The sequence below is a fragment of the Pleurodeles waltl genome, chromosome 6 (genome assembly GCF_031143425.1).
Source record: "Pleurodeles waltl isolate 20211129_DDA chromosome 6, aPleWal1.hap1.20221129, whole genome shotgun sequence".
In the NCBI taxonomy this organism is placed as follows: Eukaryota; Metazoa; Chordata; class Amphibia; order Caudata; family Salamandridae; genus Pleurodeles; species Pleurodeles waltl.
This window is the reverse complement of record NC_090445.1, coordinates 58,762,660-58,782,145: the sequence shown is the minus strand read 5'-3', so window position 1 is coordinate 58,782,145 and position 19,486 is coordinate 58,762,660. Positions and strand designations below refer to the sequence as shown.

The following is a 19,486-nucleotide window of genomic DNA, read 5'->3' as shown; positions in this document are numbered from 1 at the left end:
TGCAGTCACCACCACCACCATCATAACCACATGTAACAACCCCACCTCACTTGCAGCCACCACCCCAACATACATGGACACAACCTGTTGTCCTCTCCCTCCCTCTCTTCCACCTCCCAAAACACATATACACTCCCACTCAAACACTCAACAGTCATCCACCGCACACATGTAAACTTTACATGCACCTACTACCCAGTCCAACACACCTACACGTCCTATGACCACTCCTTCTACCTCCACTTCCAAACCTCCTCCCACAGTCTGTCCCACTGTACCTTTTCCTTTCCCGCCTTGACCTCTTCCCTACTACTGACCCACCTGGTGTTGTCCCTAAACATAAGGTCCCACTCCCCCAGCCAAGTCCCTCCTGCTGCCCGTCCTTCCATGGCCCCCTAGTTTTTCCAAAGTCCCTCCCCCCACTAAGAAGGCTTCCATTCTGGGACACAAGGCAGCCACTCCCACCCCTGCTCCAGACCCACTCCCCTGCCCCTTAAACAGAGGAGCAAGAAGCCACCACCTCCCAAACCCAAGTCCAAAGACCCCCCCTTTCAAGATGAAACCTCATCACCCCCCACCCCCTGAGGTGCCTGCCTTCCACATTGATGTCCCTACCCAGTGGAGTCACTTAGGCTGTCAGGAGTCAAGTTGGGCCTATTTTGTTGCCCTGTGGGTTGCCATGGACAATTGGACTGGCCAATGGCCCTTTGTATATAGTTCTTGTTTTGTTGTGGGCACTATTCCCACCAGAATACAGTTCTATACAGGTATTTGTCCTGACTTTCTTTTCTTCTGGCTTATGTACTTGTTGTATTTTTCAGCAGATTGTTCTCCATGTGTGTGGTATGTGTGTATGGTGTGTGTTGTGCATGTGGGTGTGTCACTCTCCCTTTCCTTCCTTGTGTGTTAGACAGCTGTACTCATCGTTGTTGTCTTCGTTGCTGCTCCTGGCATCCCATCGCATGGTAGAGCATCTGCAGGACTTCCAGTTCGGGTTCTATGCTAGCCGCTGACTTGTCTGTGTCCCTGGAGGTGAGTGTCTCCTTTTATATGGGTCATTTCTGGCAGCCTGTCCTTGGCAGTGGTCCCACCCTGGAAATCCTGGCAATCTACTATGTCATAATATGGTGGGTGCGGAATGGTGTTCCACCAGGCTGAAGATGGCAACCACTGTGGTCGGTGGCCGGACCTCACTGGCGGTTCAAGCGGTGCATTGGCTGTATATGGCAGGGATCCCCCAATGTGGTCATAATATGGCGGTCTTCACCGCCGCCGGCGTTGTGGTCAGGTGACTGCTAAAGTCATAATGAGGGCCTAAGTTTCTATAGTATCTGACTTCTGATTTTATCATATCCGACTATTTATTTTGAAACCATTGACAGGATTATCATATATTAAATTAAAACAAAGGACAAGACAATCATGGCAGCAAATGTGCCAACCTCATTGATAATAGTGATAGGATACAGTTAACATTTGTAAGCAATCCAGGACAGCATGCCCATATGGTGTAGTCACTTCTAGCATTTCTATGCATCTCTTAAAGTTCTCTCTTTCTAAAGAGGAAATAGAAGAGTGTGAAAAAAAGCAAAGAATGGAAAGGAACAAAGGTCTCAAAGGGCAAAATGATGGGAATAGAAAAGCCTGAGAAGGAACTATCGCAGTAATTACAACGTGCTGTAAATAGCAATTGGCACATGTGAATTTAAGATATTCATGATATCATTTATGAGACCAAAAAAGAGTTTTTTCACATTTGTAAAAAAAATGCAGGATAAGCAAATTAATTAGAATTTCACTATTGAAGGGGAGGAAAACGAAAAGTTTAATAAAGAGAAACATACAAAAAGTAGTCAACCCCTTTGACATATATTCCATTATGTTACAGTTGACATTTCTAGATCCAAGTCCTTCCATGAATAAAACATTATAATTTCATTTACAGCATGTTGCATTTACAACAAATGGTACTCTAACTCCCCTCTTAGGGACACCAAAGTTTTGTGGCCTATATTCTATATCTATTGCAAGAAGTTGTGTCACTGTTAGTGAACATATTAAATAAGCATGACATGAAAACTTAGACATCAGAGAAGGGGAATACAATGTTTTATGTCAAACTCCAAAGTTCTAGAGTAAATAGTGGATATCAATATCACATGAAGTAGGTACCCAAAACTACAACAGTTTTCCCTTGTCCCGTAATCAATGCTGTTTTGAATGTGTCATATAAAAACTACTCAAAGATCGTTTTATCCTAAGCCCGGCCATGTGTTTCAAAATGATAAGTTGTCTGAAGTGGTCTCCCTGAGATTTGCAGGGGGAAGCTAGAACATAAACAGGGACCGACTGTGGACCACTGCTCACTACTGTTGCAGATAACTGTGTTTTCTGTTGCCAACGTCTGTGACCTCTGCCTCAATATCACTGTAATGAGGTTCCTATTTAGCTAAAGTCTGATGCCTAGGTTTTTAATGTAGTGTTTGCTGATTATATCTTATCCTAGTTTTAATGTCAGTGCTGCAAATGTATGAACGCGATCATCATGGTGATAAGGTATTTTTAACATACTTATAAAATCCTAGACAGCAAGTACATATAGTGGAGACACTTCTATTACTCCTGCGCAAATGTAAAACTTCACACTTTCTGTTAAAGATATAACAAAGACTGAAAAAAGCCCAACAATTGAACTTTTAGATTTTGAAAGGACAAACTTATAGAAATAGAAAAATCTGAAAGGGAATTGTCACAATGTTCCTGACACATCCTCCATCAGCTATGAGTCACTGGCTCATACCTACCCAGATATCCCTGCAGGCTGACTTTAGGTGAATAAAACACGTTTTTTAAAGCTAAAAAAGGGATACTGGAGGAGCAACCTTTACCTCTTGGGCTGTTGTTAGCCAGACAAAGTCAATGGTTGTACCTTACTAGAGGGTAGGATTTCCATTGTTGGTTATTGTCTTGTCTGTTTGGACATCGAATAATTAAACACTTTTTGCACCTTCTCCGCTTCTGTAAATTTATTGGGTTTATATGTGGCAAACAGGCTGAATAACACAGCAGATACTGCAGTCTAGACTCCCCATTTTGGGGACCACTGTTCCTAATCAGAAATACCCAGCCTCATCCTTGAATGCAGCTCCCGAGTTATTGTTCAACTGAAGTTAGAGAACTCTACTGAGAGGCAACATATTTGTTTAGACAGTTCATGAAAGATTTTGGCATTTAAATGAACATGTCCAAAAGAGTATGTTTGTTGAATTAATCACTGACCATGAGGCACAGAGGGTTTTGTCTCTCTGAACTGAGCCATTAACTGATTTACTTGCTGTTGACTGTGATGCCTTGTCAGACTTTTCTAAGAAGTTTAATTAAGTGGAATCAGCGATTCTTCAAATGTGTCATGGCATCCATTACTATGACCTGGTGGCCCAGTGATAGGCAGGCCACCAGGCCCAGGTTTTCATCATGGTGAGACCACTCTAAATCAGGGAGCTTCACAAGATTGACAGTGTGGAGTATTTGCCAATATTTGACAGTTCCCAATTTCAGCCAAACTGTACGTTACACCTCTCTTTGTCTTCCTGTATGCTGCAAGTTACCAAGATGACACAACAAGCCTGATATGCCAAGTTTATAAGGATATACCTAGACAGTTGAAGTGGTACATATATTCAAAAGGTAGGACTCTACATTTTCATAAGAAATCCTGATGCACATCCATTAGCTGAAAGCAGTAGAATACATCTAGTAAGGTCAATACCCCACAATGATGTACAGACGGGAGACAAAAGCTGTGTATCATTGTCACCCTTCACTCTTAGCATGATATAAATCAAAAGAAGAGAACATTTGTATTGTATTCCTCTAGCTCTCGTAACCCACTCTAATTTCAGTAGTCATTTTGGAAACTGTTAATATCTTTCCAGGTAATATTCAAGTGTAAGAGCATCTGGGAATAGAAGGGATTTAACATTTGAGAGCTTTAGGCAAAAAGCAATTAAAGTGCCTGATTATAATTCCACATAATCTGTTCTGAAGCTTGAACTGGGTTGGATGATACAGTGTCAGCAGATTATCACTTGTAGAGATGATAACGCATCCAATGCCTCTATATAAATGAAAGACCATCACACTCACCTTTTTCTTTCTGGAGGTTGTCTATGTACACAAAAACAAATTATTATGAGCTCATGAAAATTTGATTTTTATTGAAAATCTATCTATTTTTGCTCAATTTGTAAACTTACCTCTCGCTTTCATTAAATCACCTATAAGAGAAAATAGAGAGAAGAATAATTTTATTTTGTTTTGAGTTTTGAGGATGTGCAGTTTATTTCTACATTGCCTACCTGTAATACTAGAGAGATGAAGGACATCCATAAAAGGGTAGGATTAGCTTTCTTGGAGGATCTTCAAAATATTGTTGTCACTTTTTCCAAAAAATAATACTTTGGAAATGTGGTATTTCTAAGATATTTCTGGTCATAAGGCCGGATTTCAAACTCGGCGGACTGGTAACTTTGTCATAATGGTGACGGATATCCCATCCACCGAAATGTAAATCCCATTCTATCCTATGTGATTTAGACTGCGGAGGATGGGATATCTGTCACTGTTGTGACTAATTAACCTGTCAGCTGAGTTTAAATCAGGCCCATAGTCATAGATAGTTTATGTGTTTCAAAATGACCTATGGCATTCATTTTCCTTTTCTAAAATCCCTCCATGATTGTCATGGTAGGTTGAAGAATATGACATAAATCTGCCTTGAACTGTAATGGCTCGTGATCTGTAAAATAGTAATAAATCACAGCATTATACAATGATTTGCAAATTCTTTATTTTGATATGTCTATTCTTACAGTCAAGGATATGTTTTAACTTTCGAAATGGGCATTTCTAGAAATTGTGAAACTTGGGCCGAAAAATGTAATTTGAGAGAAACTCCTTGGTAAGCGTCTATGTTATGTGTTGCTGTGCAAAGTGGGCACTGCCTTGCTCACTGGATAGGGGGATTCTGTTGTTGTATAAAGGAGACATATTTTATCTAATAGTTCCTCTATAGTGCAAAATATAGTCCCCAAGGTCTTTTTGCACATTGTATTTAGTCACACGCAGCACATTTTTGGGACCAATCTTATGACAGGCACATATTAGAACTTAGAAGCTATCGATGACTATTCTACAGGAATCAGAAACACCTGATGTTTGCTTTGCACTTCTAAATTTTATTAGAAGTGGAAATATATGAAGCAAGAGGACCAAATCAAAATTTACCTTCTTTATGATGTTGAATTTATTACAGTTTCATATAGTTAACTCAATTATTCACAGATGTGAAGATGAGAGAGGAAAGCAATTTAAAATTGATGCCATTCACCTTTAGTATGATATCAATTAAGAGAAGAGAACATTTACTCTTGTAACCCATTCATTCATTTTGTGCTCATTTCAAAACTGTTAATGTCGTTCTAGACAATATTCCAGTGTTAGAGCATCTAGGAACAGAAGAATTTCAAAATTGAGGGCTTTGAGCAAGAAGCCACTACATTTCTACAAGAACTGTTTGCAAGTTTGAACTGGGATAGATGGCCTACTGTGTACAGCGGCAGCAAAATACCACGTGAAGATATAATAAAGCATCCAGTTCTTCTATATTATTGGAAACACCATCACACTCACATTTGTTTTCTGTGTACGCATATAAAAATTAATATGAGCTTGGTAGAATTTGTTTTTATGTAAGATCCGTTTGATATTCTTAAAATTACAAATATGCCTCTTCCTTTAATCACCTACCAGACAAAATACAGAAACTAATAATTTTGTCTTGTTTTGAGGGTGTGCAATTTATTTTTGCATAGTCTTCTGGTGAAACTAGACAGATAAAAGACAACTCAAGAAAGTTAGTTTGAGCTACATGGGAGGATTTTCAAAATTTTCTTATTACTTTTCGCAAAACATCTGAAATTTGATATTTATAAGATATTTCTGTTCATTTAGTCATAAATAGATTATGCGTTTCAAACTGGCCTATCACATTCACATTCATTATACCTTTCTAAAATCCCTCAATCATTGGCATGGTAATATTTTTTATGAAGTTTTACATTATTATATAAATAAATACAGACAATGTGCCAGTATCATTAGGGTTAAAATACACGGACAGTCTTCTCGCATCCTACCTTGTTTCAGTCCCCTTTGTTTATAATAGCTTACAGATAGGCTGGAGTTGTCAATAAATATTTTGTAATGGAACTACATATGTCCCTGTGCCGTGATGTTTGGGGCAGTTCTGCAGCATATATTTATAATTGTTCTTTGCAGTGGGTCCTGTCTAGTAGCTATTGTGCAGATTTTGCGGAGGACTTTTTGTCTCAGAACATAGCCACCCTCTGCTTTGCCAGCAGAATTGTCACTGCACAAATGTGTCTTTTGTGGGTGTAGCTGTTTAATTAGAACAAGTGGACAAAGCTGGGTGGTGAAGTTAATTTGCTCCATAATCACTGTGGTCAAAGGTGTGGCTAAAAACAGAGGTCCTCATTTATGAGGAACTGGTGTAGGGCAGCACCTCAACCCTTCTTGCTACACTGTCCTACACCAATGTAAAAGGGTAGGAATGTACCATATTTATTAAATACTCTGCATTCCTGCCCTTTCCCCCTGTGCTAGTGCGCAATTTGCTGCCTAATGCCAATGTAGGCAGGATTATTTTGTGCAGAAAGGGGTACCTTCCTGCACAAAAACAACCTAGAGAGGCGTTTTCCTCTTTATATGTGTGCTGCAGAATGCAATGCACATGGAAAGCTGAAAAACACAATGAGGAATTAAAAAATTTCTTCTCATTATGCCTGCTCTGACTAGGCATTAGGTTTTGTCACTGCCCCAGTTTATATGATTTGTAAATATAGGAAAGCATCAAAATCCAAGGGTGTTTCGTGGGAACACTGTATGAGGTTGGCCTGGGTTGTAGTGGGTACCAAATATACTTACACCTTATACCAGGTCCAGTTATCCCTTATTAGTGAAATGTAGTCAGTGTCTAGAAGCCAGGCTGTCTAGGGTTAGCTGTTTTTAGAGTTTGTACATGGGTGCTGCACTAAATTTTCTCTGGGGGGGCTGGAGGGTGTAGGAGGCTGGCCTGGCTTATAGTGGGTACCAGATGGTACTGACACCCTGTGCCAGGTCCAGTTATCACTTATTAGTGGATTAGTAGTGGTCTAGCAGCTTAGACTGCTAGAGGTAGCTATAGCAGAGCAGCTTAGGCTGAACTAGGAGACATGCAAAGCTCCTACTATACAACTTATATCATATAGCACTATATCATAAGAAACACAATACTCAGAGTTACTAAAAATAAAGGTACTTTATTTTAGTGACAATGTGCCAAAAATATCTCAGAGGATACACTCCCTTAGGAGGTAAGTAAAATACACAAAATATACACACAAACCAAAATCGGGTAAGTAAAACAGTTAGAAAATAGTGCAAACACCGTAGAGCACAATAGGATGCAAAAGGCCTAGGGGAAAAACAAACCATGTACTTTCAAAGTGGAATGCAAACCACAAATGGACCCCAGGCCTAGTGTAGTGTGTAGAGGGTCGCTGGGAGTGTAAGAAAACACTAAGGGTGTCCAAGATATCCCACCACAAGACCCTGGAAAGTAGGAGTAAAGTGCTGCTATTTCCCCAAAACACACTAAACTCGTGATAGATGATTTTGCAAAGGAAGGGGACCAAGTCCATGAGTCGTGAAAGTGTCCAGGGGGGACAGGAGCTCACTAAACCCCGGATGAAGGTGCAAAATGGCTGCCTCCGGATGGAAGAAGCTGAAGATTCTGCAACAACGAAAGGTGCCAGGACCTTTTCCTTCATGTAGGAGATAACCCATGGTGTACTGGAGGATGCGGGGTTGTTTCCTTGGCAAAAGACCACAAACAAGCCTTGCTAGCTGCAGGGGTCGCGTTTGAAGAAAAATGGTGCTGCCCGGGCCCAGGAAGGACCAGGATGTCGCCACTTGGGCGAGGAGACAGAGGGGGGCCTCCACAATGTAGAGAGACCGTGCACACGCAGGTAGCACCCACAGAAGTACTCAAACATGGGTCCAAGAAGTCTGAACATGGCGGTCATCTCAACACTGCAAAAGAGGGTCCCACGCAGCCAGAGATCAACTCAGGGAGCTGTGCATCACAGAACGGAGTGCTGGGGACCAAAGCTCGGCTATGCATGCAGGAGTTCTTGGAAATTTGCACAGAAGCCCTTGTAGCTGCAGATCACATGGTGCACAGGATTACTGTCTGGGGAGGGGAGGCAAGGACTTACCTCCTCCAAATTCGGACAGTTGGACCACTGGACAGTTGGAGTCAATTGGGTCCACCACCTGTGTTCCAGGGGTCACGGTCGTCAAGATGAGAGGGGACCCAGAGTACCTCTGATGCTGAAGTTTGGTGCCTGCTGAAGCAGGGGGAAGATTTCGTTGACCCACAGGAGATTTCTTCATGGCTTCCAGTGCAGGGTGAAGGCAGACAGCCCTCAGAGCATGCACCACCAGGAAACTGTTGAGAAAGCCAGCAGGATTAGGCGCTACAATGTCACTGGTAGTCTTCTTGCTACTTTCTTGCAGTTTTGCAGACGTCCTAGAGCAATCAGCGGTCGATCCTTGGCAGAAGTCGAAGAGGGAGATGTAGAGGAACTCTGGTGAATTCTTAAAAATCGTTATCTGAGGAAAAGCCCACTGGAGAGACCCTAAATAGCCCTCAGAGGAGGCAGGAAAGCCCTAGTCAGGAAAGCACCTTTCAGGAGGAGTCTCTGGCATCACTTTCTGACACTGGCCACTCAGAGGCCTCCAGATTGCCCTCACACCTCTGGATCTAAGATGGCAGAGGTCTGGGACACACTGGAGGAGCTCTGGGCACCACCCCTGGTGATTGTCCAGTTTCGTGCCAGAGCAAGGACTGGGGGTTCCCTGAACCGGTGTAGACAGGCTTATGCAAGGAGGGCACCATCTGTGCCCTTCAAAGCATTTCCAGAGGCTGGGGGAGGCTACCCTGCAATGGCAGCCTGTGTAAGGGTTTGTCTGAGCTCCCTATGGGTGGCAAAAGAAATGCTGCAGCCCATAGGGATCTCCTGGAACCCCAATATCCAGGGTACCTAGGTACCATATACCAGGGAATTATAAGGGTGTTTCAGTGTGCCAATTAGAATTGGTAAAAGTGGTCACTAGCCTACAGTGACAAATTTAAAGGTAGAGAGAGAATAAGCACTGAGGTTCTGATTAGCAGAGCCTCCGTGACACAGCCAGGCACTACACAGGTATACACATTCAGGCCATAAACTATGAGCACTGCGGTCCTGGCTAGCAGGATCCCAGTGAGACAGGCAAAACAAACTGACATACATTTAAAAATGGGGGTAACATGCCAGGCAAGATGGTACTTTCCTACAGAGGGTAGCTCGAAAGTTACTAAAACAGGGCAGACAGGCCTGTCTATTTTAGTGTTTCCACAGAGAGGGACTTTTTCCTCTGAGAGTTCAGCTGTGGTAGCTGTTGACTCCTTTGGCACAGGTTACACCCTAGGAGTGGTATCTCCCACCATAGGAATGGTATCCTTAGAGGTAGGGTGGGTAAGGGATACTTTGACATCCTTTTTACCTGTTGGGCGAGGAGGATCCTGAGGCTTCAGTGCACCTTCTCTTCTTTGCTTTTTCATCTCACTTGAGATTAAAGGAAGCAATTCCTTAGGGATGCCCAGCATGGATGCATGAGTCCAAAACTCTACATCAGCCCAACCTGAGGCCTCTAGGTCATTACCTAAGAGACAGTCTACAGGCAAGCTAGTTGACACCACCACCTGCTTAGGGCCAGTAACTCCATCCCACCTAAGTTGCACTACAGCTAAGGGGAGAGACTGAGTGGAGTTGCTGACATCAGTAACCTGCTACTTCTGTCCAAGGAGGTGTTGTGCAGGTGACATCAGGTTTTCAGTCACCAAAGTGATACTGGCACCTGTGTCCCTGTAGGCCTGGACTTCAACACAATTTATTTCAATTGATTGCTTGTACTTATCCATGTTAAGGGGACAAGCAGCCAAGGTGGCAAGACCAATGCCACCAGGTGAGACAGAAACTGTCTTGGGGGTTTCTACACCTACCCCAGCTTCTATGATGGACTCCAAAGTGTACCCAATGACATCTTTGTTTTGACTATTGCCAGTAGTCCCACCACTATTATTACTACTACTAGGGGCACTAGGAGTTGAAGTGGGTGAAGTAGTGGTGGTAGGCTCAGGGGCTTTACCTTGACAGGACTTATCCCCTGGCCTATGGCCTTTACCTCTGCAAACATAGCATCAAGGCTTTTTTATTGTATGCAGAAGAGGAAGAAGAAGAAGTTTTATCCCCACCCCCAGAGGAGTATTGTGGACCTGAAGAAGGATCTTTATGTTTATGTTAACCCCATGCTTATCCTGAGATTTTTCACCATCTTTCTTCTTTTCTTTGTCACCCCCTGTATGAGCTTTTCTGCTCACCCTTGATCTGACCCATTTGTCTGCCTTCTTTCCCAATTCTTGGGGAGAGGTCAGATCTGAGTCCACAAGATACTGGTGTAAGAAGTCAGACACACAACTATTTAATATATGTTCTCTCAAATCAGATTATAGAGACCCTGGTAATCAGACATTTTACTGCCATGTAACCAACCTTCTAAAGCTTTGACAGGACAGTCCGCAAAGCCAACCCAATCTTGTGAAGATTCTTTCTTGGTTTCCCTGAACTTATTTCTGTATTTCTCTGTGGTGAGCCCAAAACCATCAATGAGTGCCTTTTTGAGAATGTTGTAATTGTCTGAGTCTTCCTCCCTAACTGTGAGGAGTCTGTCTCTCCCTTTGTCAGAGAAGGACAACCAAAGTATAGCAGCCCACTGCTTTTGAGGGACCCCTTTGAACCTTACAGGTCCTCTCAAGTGCAGCAAACCACTTTTGGATATCATCCCCCACCTTGTATGGGGGAACAATCTTATGTAAGTTTCTGGAGTTGATGTTGTCCTCCCTGACCTCATAACTTCTGAAACATTCAATGCTGCTGCCACCATGGGGCACTAACCCCAACACTTGTCTTTCCCTTTCTACAACAAAAGTTTCCCTAGCTAAGCACAACTGTTGCTGTTTCAGCCTCAGTCTAGCCCCTTCCAATCCAGCTTCCTGAGTTCCCTATCTAGGGAGTTATCCTCAGGATTGGATGTGTGAGACCCTTCAGAGACTGAAGTGACATGGGAGTGAGCATAGGTTGATCTTTCTTTAACTTGTGTAACCTTAGCTACCTGGCCTCTAGGTGTGAAGAGAGCCCTACTTGTGTGTGACACCTTCCCACTACCAGCTACACTCAATCAATCAATCAGAGTTTATAGAGCGCAGCTACTCACCTGTTAGGGTCTCAAGGCAGGGGGAAGGGGAGATTCTGTTGACCCACAGGAGATTTCTTCTTGGCTTCCAGTGCAGGGTGAAGGCAGACAGCACTCAGAGCATGCACCACCAGGAAACAGTCGAGAAAGCCGGCAGGATGAGGCGCTACAATGTTGCTGGTAGTCTTCTTGCTACTTTCTTGCAGTTTTGCATGTGTCCTAGAGCAATCAGCGGTCGATCCTTGGCAGATGTTGAAGAGGGAGATGCAGAGGAACTCTGGTGAATTCTTGAAAATCGTTATCTGAGAAAAAGGCCACTGGAGAGACCCTAAATAGCCCTCAGAGGAGGATTGGCCACCTAGTCAGGAAAGCACCTTTCAGTAGGAGTCTCTGATGTCACCTGCTGGCAATGGCCACTCAGAGGTGTCCATTGTGCCCTTACACCTCTGCATCCAAGATAGCAGAGGTCTGGGACACACTGGAGGAGCTCTGGGCACTTCCCCTTCGGAGGTGCTGGTCAGGGGAGTGGTCACTCCCCTTTCCTTTGTCCAGTTTCGAGCCAGAGCAGGGCTGGGGGGATCCCTGAACTGGTGTAGACTGGCTTATGCAAGGAGGGCACCATCTGTGCCCTTCAAAGCATTTCCAGAGGCCAGGAGAGGCTACTCCTCTCAGGCCCTTAACACCTATTTACAAAGGGAGAGGGTGTAACACCCTCTCTCAGAGGAAATCCTTTGTTCAGCCTTCCTGGGATAGGGCTACCCAGGCCCCAGGGGGGCAGAAACCTGTCTGAGGGTTGGCAGTAGCGGTAGCTGCAGAGAAAACCCCGGAGAGTTAGTTTGGTAGCACACGGGCTCTATGCTGTAGCCCCGGGGATGCATGGAATTGTCCTCCAACACCAGAATGTTACATGGCCATGTTTAGAGTTACCATTGTGACGCTACATATAGGTATTGACCTATATGTAGCGCACACGTGTAATGGTGTCCCCGCAAGCACAAAGTCCGGGGAAATTGCCTTGAACAATGTGGGGGCACCTTGGCTAGTGCCAAGGTGCCCTCACACCAAGTAACGTTGCACCTAACCTTCACTAACTGAGGGTTAGACTTATAGGTGACTTATAAGTTACTTAAGTACAGTGTAAAATGGCCGTGATTTGGGGCCCCCTACATGCCACTATGCCCAATGACCATGCCCAGGGGACAGAAGCCTCTTGGGCATGGCCATTGGGCAAGGGGGCATGACTCCTGGCTTTGCTAAGACAGGAGTCAAGTCAATGGGGATTGTGCGTCAAAAAAAAAATGGCGCAAGTCCGGTTTGAGGCTTCATTTTAGCCTCAGACCTGACTTGCACCATTTTTTGACCCACAACCCCCATTTTCCCATACGCCGGCGGTGCCTGGTGTGAGTCATTTTTTTTTACTCAGACCAGCCTGCAGTGCCGGCTAACGTCATTCCATAAATAAGGCGCCCGCATGGAGCGTTGGAATGCCGTTAGCCGGCGGTGAAATTTTTGCCGCACAACTGCGTTGACGTAGTTGTGCGTCAAAAAGTATAAATATGGCCCGAGGTTCTGGTTAGCAGAGCCTCCGTGATACAGTTAGGCACCACACAGGGAACACATACAGGGCACACTTTATAAGCACTGGGGGCCCAGGCTAGCAGGATCCCAATGACACAGGCAAAAACAACATACATACAGGTAAAAAATTGGGATAACATGCCAGGCAAGATGGTACTTTCCTACACAAAAGTGTATAGTGATAAGGCAATTGCAAGTACTTATCCCACCGCTGCACCACCAATGTGTACCACCAATGTAGAAGGCTGGCCTGGTTTGTAGTGGGTACCACAGGTACTTACACCTTATACCAGGTCCAGTTATACCTTATTAGTGAAATGTAGTCAATGTCTAGAAGCCAGGCTGGCTAGATGTAGCTGTAGGCAGAGCAGCCAAGGCTGAACTAGGAGACATGCAAAGCTCTTGCAATACCACTGTAGACACATAGGTCCTCATTATGATATTGGCGGTAAAACCCACTTAACGCCATGCTGACTGCCACTAACATACCGCCGCGGCAGCGGATATCCGTTGACCATATTATGACACATACACACCAATCCGTCACTATTCAGCCACACACACAAATCCGCCACCCCAAAGGTCAGGGATAAACTGGAGGTATCCAAACCCACACTGTTACGCCAACAGAACAACGCCCACCACATTATAGCCCACAAATCACCACAGTGGACATTCAATGGCGGTAAACCATTGGCGGTACATACCGTTGCGCTCAAAATACACACACACACATACAAAACAACACATTGGACAATTCAAACTACACACTCCTGACACACATACACACACCACACCCACACCAATATAAAACACACACCCACATTACCCACAGCCCTTTACCATTACAAACCATTAGCACGAGACAGACACCATGACTACAGATGAGACCAGAGCCACACACTACCTACACCTATACACCACCCACGCATCTCACAGCACACACCCCAACACATCACCCCACACACCCTCACACATACTACCACACAACATCCATGGCAACTACAAAGACACCCCAGATTCTCAGAGGAGGAGCTAAGGGTCATGGTGGAGGAAATCATCTGGGTAGAGCCTCAGCTATTTGGAGCACAGGTGCAGCAGATATCCATTGCCAGGAAGATGGAGCTATTGCGGAGGATCTTAGACAGGGTCAATGCTGTGGGACAACACCACAGAACAAGGGACAACATAAGGAAGAGGTGGAACGACCTACGGGGAAAGGTGTGTTCCATAGCAGCAAGACACCAGCTAGCTGTACAGAAGACTGGCGGTGGATCCCCACCTCCTCCCCCACAACTAACAACAATTAACAACATGGGAGGAGCAAGTCTTGGCAATCATGCATCCTGAGGACCTGGCCGGAGTAGCAGGAGGACTGGACTCTGGTAAGTCAACTCTATACTCTATACTACTATCACCCCCCTATCCTGCATGCCATCACATACCCCCACTGTCACCCTCACTCCCATCACTACAGGGACCCCAGTGGGCACTTGCGGAGATCGTGGGAGCCTACCAACATCCCCAGGATACGCTGGGCCAGATCCTGGAAAACTTGCAGGAGAACAGGCGGCTGCAGGAGGGACAGTACCAGGAGATCAGGGAGGACTTGCAGGCAATCAACACCACCCTGGTCTCCATAGCAGGGGTGCTGGCAGACATGGCCAACATTATGAGGTAGGCAGTCTCACAACTGCGGGCCCCTGCCACTGTCTACCACCTCCGCTGCCACTAGTGGACAGGAGGCCCTACCACAGGACCAACAGGCCACCAGCAGAAGGTGAACCACCCTGAAAACATTTTCTGTGATCCAGGCAGAAGCCAGAGACTATTGCGAAGACCCCCGCCAGGATACGATTGATTGTAACCCTTCTGTCCCACTCTGTCACCCTGTTCACCTTGAACTGCCATTGCTCCCCTTCCTATGTCCCCTTGGACAATGCACCTGTGCTACAAATAGACTGGAACAACACCATGGACATTCCTCCATCATCACCCAATCACATTGCACTTGCCCCTCTTCTTTTTAGCACTTCATTAAACACTTTGAAAAAATACAAGTATGGAGTATGTCAAATGTTTTAAGTATGTATTCGTTTAGCAAGGTTCAAACATTGCAATTCAACTGTACAGTAATGTTGACATAGTAAAGACCTGTAGTTGGCTGCAGTGATCACACCAGGAGGGATAGTGGGGCACGAACATCCACAAAATGAGCTGCCAAAGGGTACAGTGAGTGGGCATAGAAGTGGGAATTTATTGCACGCCAGTGCCATAGATAATTCAAAAAATGACAATGAAATGTGAAGTAACACTGTCTTACCTTTGTGTCATTGGAAATATTGTTGAATAACTGCAGTTCTGTTGTCCTCATCCTCATCCTCTGCCTCCTCATCCTCACTGCCCACAGGGTCCACTGCTGCCACCCGAGCATCTCCAGCCTCCTTCTCCTGCAGAAAAGGCACATGGCGTCTCAAGGCAAGGTTGTGCAACATGCAGCATGCCACGATTATCTGGCACACCTTCTTGGGTGAGTAGCACAGGGATCCACCTGTTAGATGGAGGCACCGGAACCTGACCTTCAGGAGGCCAAAGGTACGTTTGATAATCCTTCTTGAAAGCCCATGTGCCTCATTGTAATGTTCTTCTGACCTTCTCCTGGCATTCCTCACAGGGGTCAGTAGCCATGATAGGTTGGGGTAACCTGAGTCACCTGCAAATATCGAGGGACAGCATTTAGGCACACACTATCCTATATGGCCCTCACCATACCCATACACCAACATCTACTGGGTGGGAACCAGGGCTCACCTATTAGCCACACCCAGTGCCTCTGTAGATGAGGCATCACATTTGGGATTCTGCTATTTCTCAGGGTAAATGCATCATGCACAGACTCTGGATACTTAGCATTGACATGGGAGATGTACTGGTCCACCAGGCACACCATCTGTACATTCATGGAGTGAAAACAATTTCTGTACACCTGTTCATTTTGCCGGGGTGGGACAAATGCAATATGTGTTCCATCAATCGCCCCAATTATGTTGGGGATATGTCCCATTACATAGAAGTCAGCCTTCACTGTGGCCAAATCTTCAACCTGTGGGAAAACAATGTAGCTGCACATCTGTTTAATCAGGACAGACAACACTCTTGTCAGCACTATTGAGAACATTGGCTGTGACATTCCTGCTGCCAAGCACACTGTCACTTGGAAAGAACCAGTTGCGAAGAAATGGAGCACAGATAGGACTTGCACAAGAGGGGGGATCCCAGTGGGGTGATAGAAAGCAGATATCAAGTCAGGCTCAAGTTGGGCACACAGCTCCTGGTTTGTGGCCCTGTCAAGTCTATAGGTGAGGATAATGTGCCTGTCCTCCATTGTTGCCAAGTCCACCAGGGGTCTGTACATGGGGATATGTCGCCATCTCCTATTCATCTGCAGCGGTTGCAGTCTAAGGGACAAAAGAGTGAGGAGCCGGCCACAAACTGAACATCTGAGCCACAACAGTATAATGGCTGATGTCACTTTTTAATTGGTAAGTGGCATTTGTCCTGAATGTTCTATTTTTAACTCTGATGCAGTTATTACCAGGGCCTCCCCCATCCCCAAAATGGTGTTTGCCTGTCCTGTTTGGAGGGACAGGTGGAAGTGAGGTAATTCTCCTGACGTTCTGTGCCATTGCGGGACGTGGTCGGGAACAGCCGGGCAACTCCTCAATTGATAACATTGGGCACTATGGGGTATAGTGGCCAATGGTGATGTACTGAGGCAGTGACGGTATGCACCACCGCAGATGTGACCGCCATTTTCTATCTGATCACTTACTTGCTACCTGACCTGACCTGACCTTCAACAAGAGAGGACCTACACTGCATGTGCTGCTGTGACCTGTGTATGGCTCGTGTGACTGGGGAAAGGGCCCCTGCCTTCACCTCAGCGCAGTTGGAGCGACTGGTGGATGGGTTCCCACTCCAGTACGGACTGCTGTATGGGCCTCCAGACCAACATGTGAGTACACTGTGAGGACGGTGCATGTGGCATGAATGCATGGAGTGGTATGTGAAGGCCTCTTGTAGGGGGGGTGGGATGATGTCCCCTGGGCGGCGTGCAGCTTGTGTGCTGGGCCCTGTGTGTCCAAATGGTGATTTGAAGGGGTATGGTGGGCCATAAGAGTAACAGGCAGGGCGGTCTGACTGATACCATTTCCTGTGTGTATTTCTCTGCAGGTCAGCGACCATCAAAAGAAGGGTATATGGCGTGCCATCACCAAGGAGTTGTAGACCCTGGGGGTCTATGGCAGGAGGAGCACCCACTGTCAGAAATGGTGGGAGGACCTGAGACGCTAGGGCCCATATTTATACTTTTTGACGCTAAACTGTGCTAACGCAGTTTAGCGTCAAAAATTTTTGCGCCGTCTAACGCCATTCTGAAGCGCCATGCGGGCGCCGTATTTATGGAATGGCGTTAGCCGGCGCAAGCAGACCGCCGCTGCCTGGTTTGCGTGGAAAAAAACCACGTACACCAGACAGCGCCGGCGTAGGGGGAAAATGGCGTATGGGCGTCTTAAAATGGGGCAAGTCAGGTTACGTCGAAAAAATCGTCGTAACTCGACTTGCGCCATTTTTTTTCGACGCCCATCCCCCATCAACATGACTCCTATCATTGTAAAGATAGGAGTCATGCCCCCTTGCCCAATGGCCATGCCCAGGGGACTTATGTCCCCTGGGCATGGTCATTGGGCATAGTGGCATGTAGGGGGGCACAAATAAGGCCCCCCTATGCCACAAAAAAAAATTGAAAAATAACAAAAATTATACTTACCTGAACTTACCTGTACTTCACTGGGATGGGTCCCTCCATCCTTGGGTGTCCTCCTGGGGTGGGCAGGGGTGGCAGGGGGGGTCCCTGGGGGCAGGGGAGGGCACTCTGGGCTCATTTTGAGCCCACTTGTCCCTTAACGCCATCCCTGACCCAGGCGTTAAAAAGCGGCGCAAATGCGCCGTTTTTGGCCACGCCCACTCCCGGGCGTCATTTTTGCCCGGGAGTATAAATACCACGTAAAGGCCTGGGAGTCATTTTTTTAGACGGGAACGCCTCCCTTGCATCTCATTAACGCAAGGAAGGGGTTCACGCTAAAAAATGACGCTCACTCCGGGCACTTTGGCGCCCGAAGCGTCTAACGCCATAGTATAAATATGGCGTTAGTTGGCGTTAGTTTAGCGTCGAATTTGCGTCGAAAAAAACGACGCAAATTCGGCGCAACCAGAGTATAAATACGGCCCTAGGCATGGAAGACGGTGCACATTATTTCACGGCTATTTTACACTGCACTTAAGTAACTTATAAGTCACCTATATGTCTAACCCTCACTTAGTGAAGGTTAGGTGCAAAGTTACTAAGTGTGAGGGCACCATGGCACTAGCTATGGTGCCCCCACATTGTTCAGGGCAATTTCCCCGGACTTTGTGAGTGGGGAGACACCATTACACGTGTGCACTACATATAGGTCAATACCTATATGTAGCTTCACAATGGTAACTCTGAATATGGCCATGTAACATGTCTAAGATCATGGAGTTGTCCCCCATGGCAAATCTGGTATTGGGGTGCCAATCCCATGCATCCATGGGGCTCCAGCATGGACCCCGGGTAATGCCAAACTAGCTCTCTGGGGTTTTCTCTGCAGCTACCGCTGCTGCCAACCCTCAGAAAGGTTTCTGCCCTCCTGGGGTCTGGGCAGCCCAGTCCCAGGAAGGCAGAACAAAGGATTTCCTGTGAGAGAGGGTGTTACACCCTCTCCCTTTGGAAATAGGTGTTAAGGTTGGGGAGGAGTAGCCTTCCCCAGCCTCTGGAAATGCTTTAAAGGCCACAGATGGTGACCTCCTTGCATAAGCCAGTCTACACCAGTTCAGGGAGCCCCCAGCCCCTGCTTTTGCGCGAAACTGGACAAAGGAAAAGGGAGTGACCAATCCCCTGTCCATCCCCACCCCAGGGGTGGTGACCAGAGCTCCTCCAGTGTGTCCCAGATCTCTGCCATCTTGAATGCAGAGGTGTGAGGGCACAGTGGAGGCCTCTGAGTGGCCAGTGCCAGACCCCTCCTGATAGGTGCTCTGGGACCGGTGATGCAGAGGTTTGGTGCCTGCGTTAGCAGGGGGAAGATTCCGCCGACCCATGGGAGATTTCTTCTTGGCTTCCAGTGCAGGGTGAAGACAGACAGCCATCAGAGCATGCACCACCAGGAAACAGTCACAAAAGCTGGCAGGATTAGGCGTTACAATGTTGCCGGTAGTCGTCTTGCTACTTTGTTGCGGTTTTGCAGGCATCCTGGAGCAGTTGGCAGTCGATTCTTGGCAGAAGTCAAAGAGGGAGATGCAGAAGAACACTGGTGAGCTCTTGCATTCGTTATCTGAAGAGAAACCCACATGACGAGCATGGCCCCTGCAACACAGGAGCTGGATTTGAGTGACCCTGACAGTCCAGTGGTCT

The 19,486-nt window shown here is 46.2% G+C and overlaps 1 protein-coding gene across 1 annotated transcript in view; it reads right to left on the bottom strand.

Moving 5' to 3' along the window:
* LOC138299193 (butyrophilin subfamily 3 member A1-like) overlaps positions 1-19,486 on the bottom strand; it is a 798,776-nt gene that overhangs the window by 528,698 nt on the left and 250,592 nt on the right. Inside the window, exons 7-8 of the mRNA XM_069237291.1 lie at positions 4,257-4,277; positions 4,147-4,167 (exon numbers count right to left, since the gene is read on the bottom strand). Of these exons, the coding sequence (XP_069093392.1) occupies positions 4,147-4,167; positions 4,257-4,277 (42 nt within the window). The remainder of the gene's footprint in view (positions 1-4,146; positions 4,168-4,256; positions 4,278-19,486) is intronic.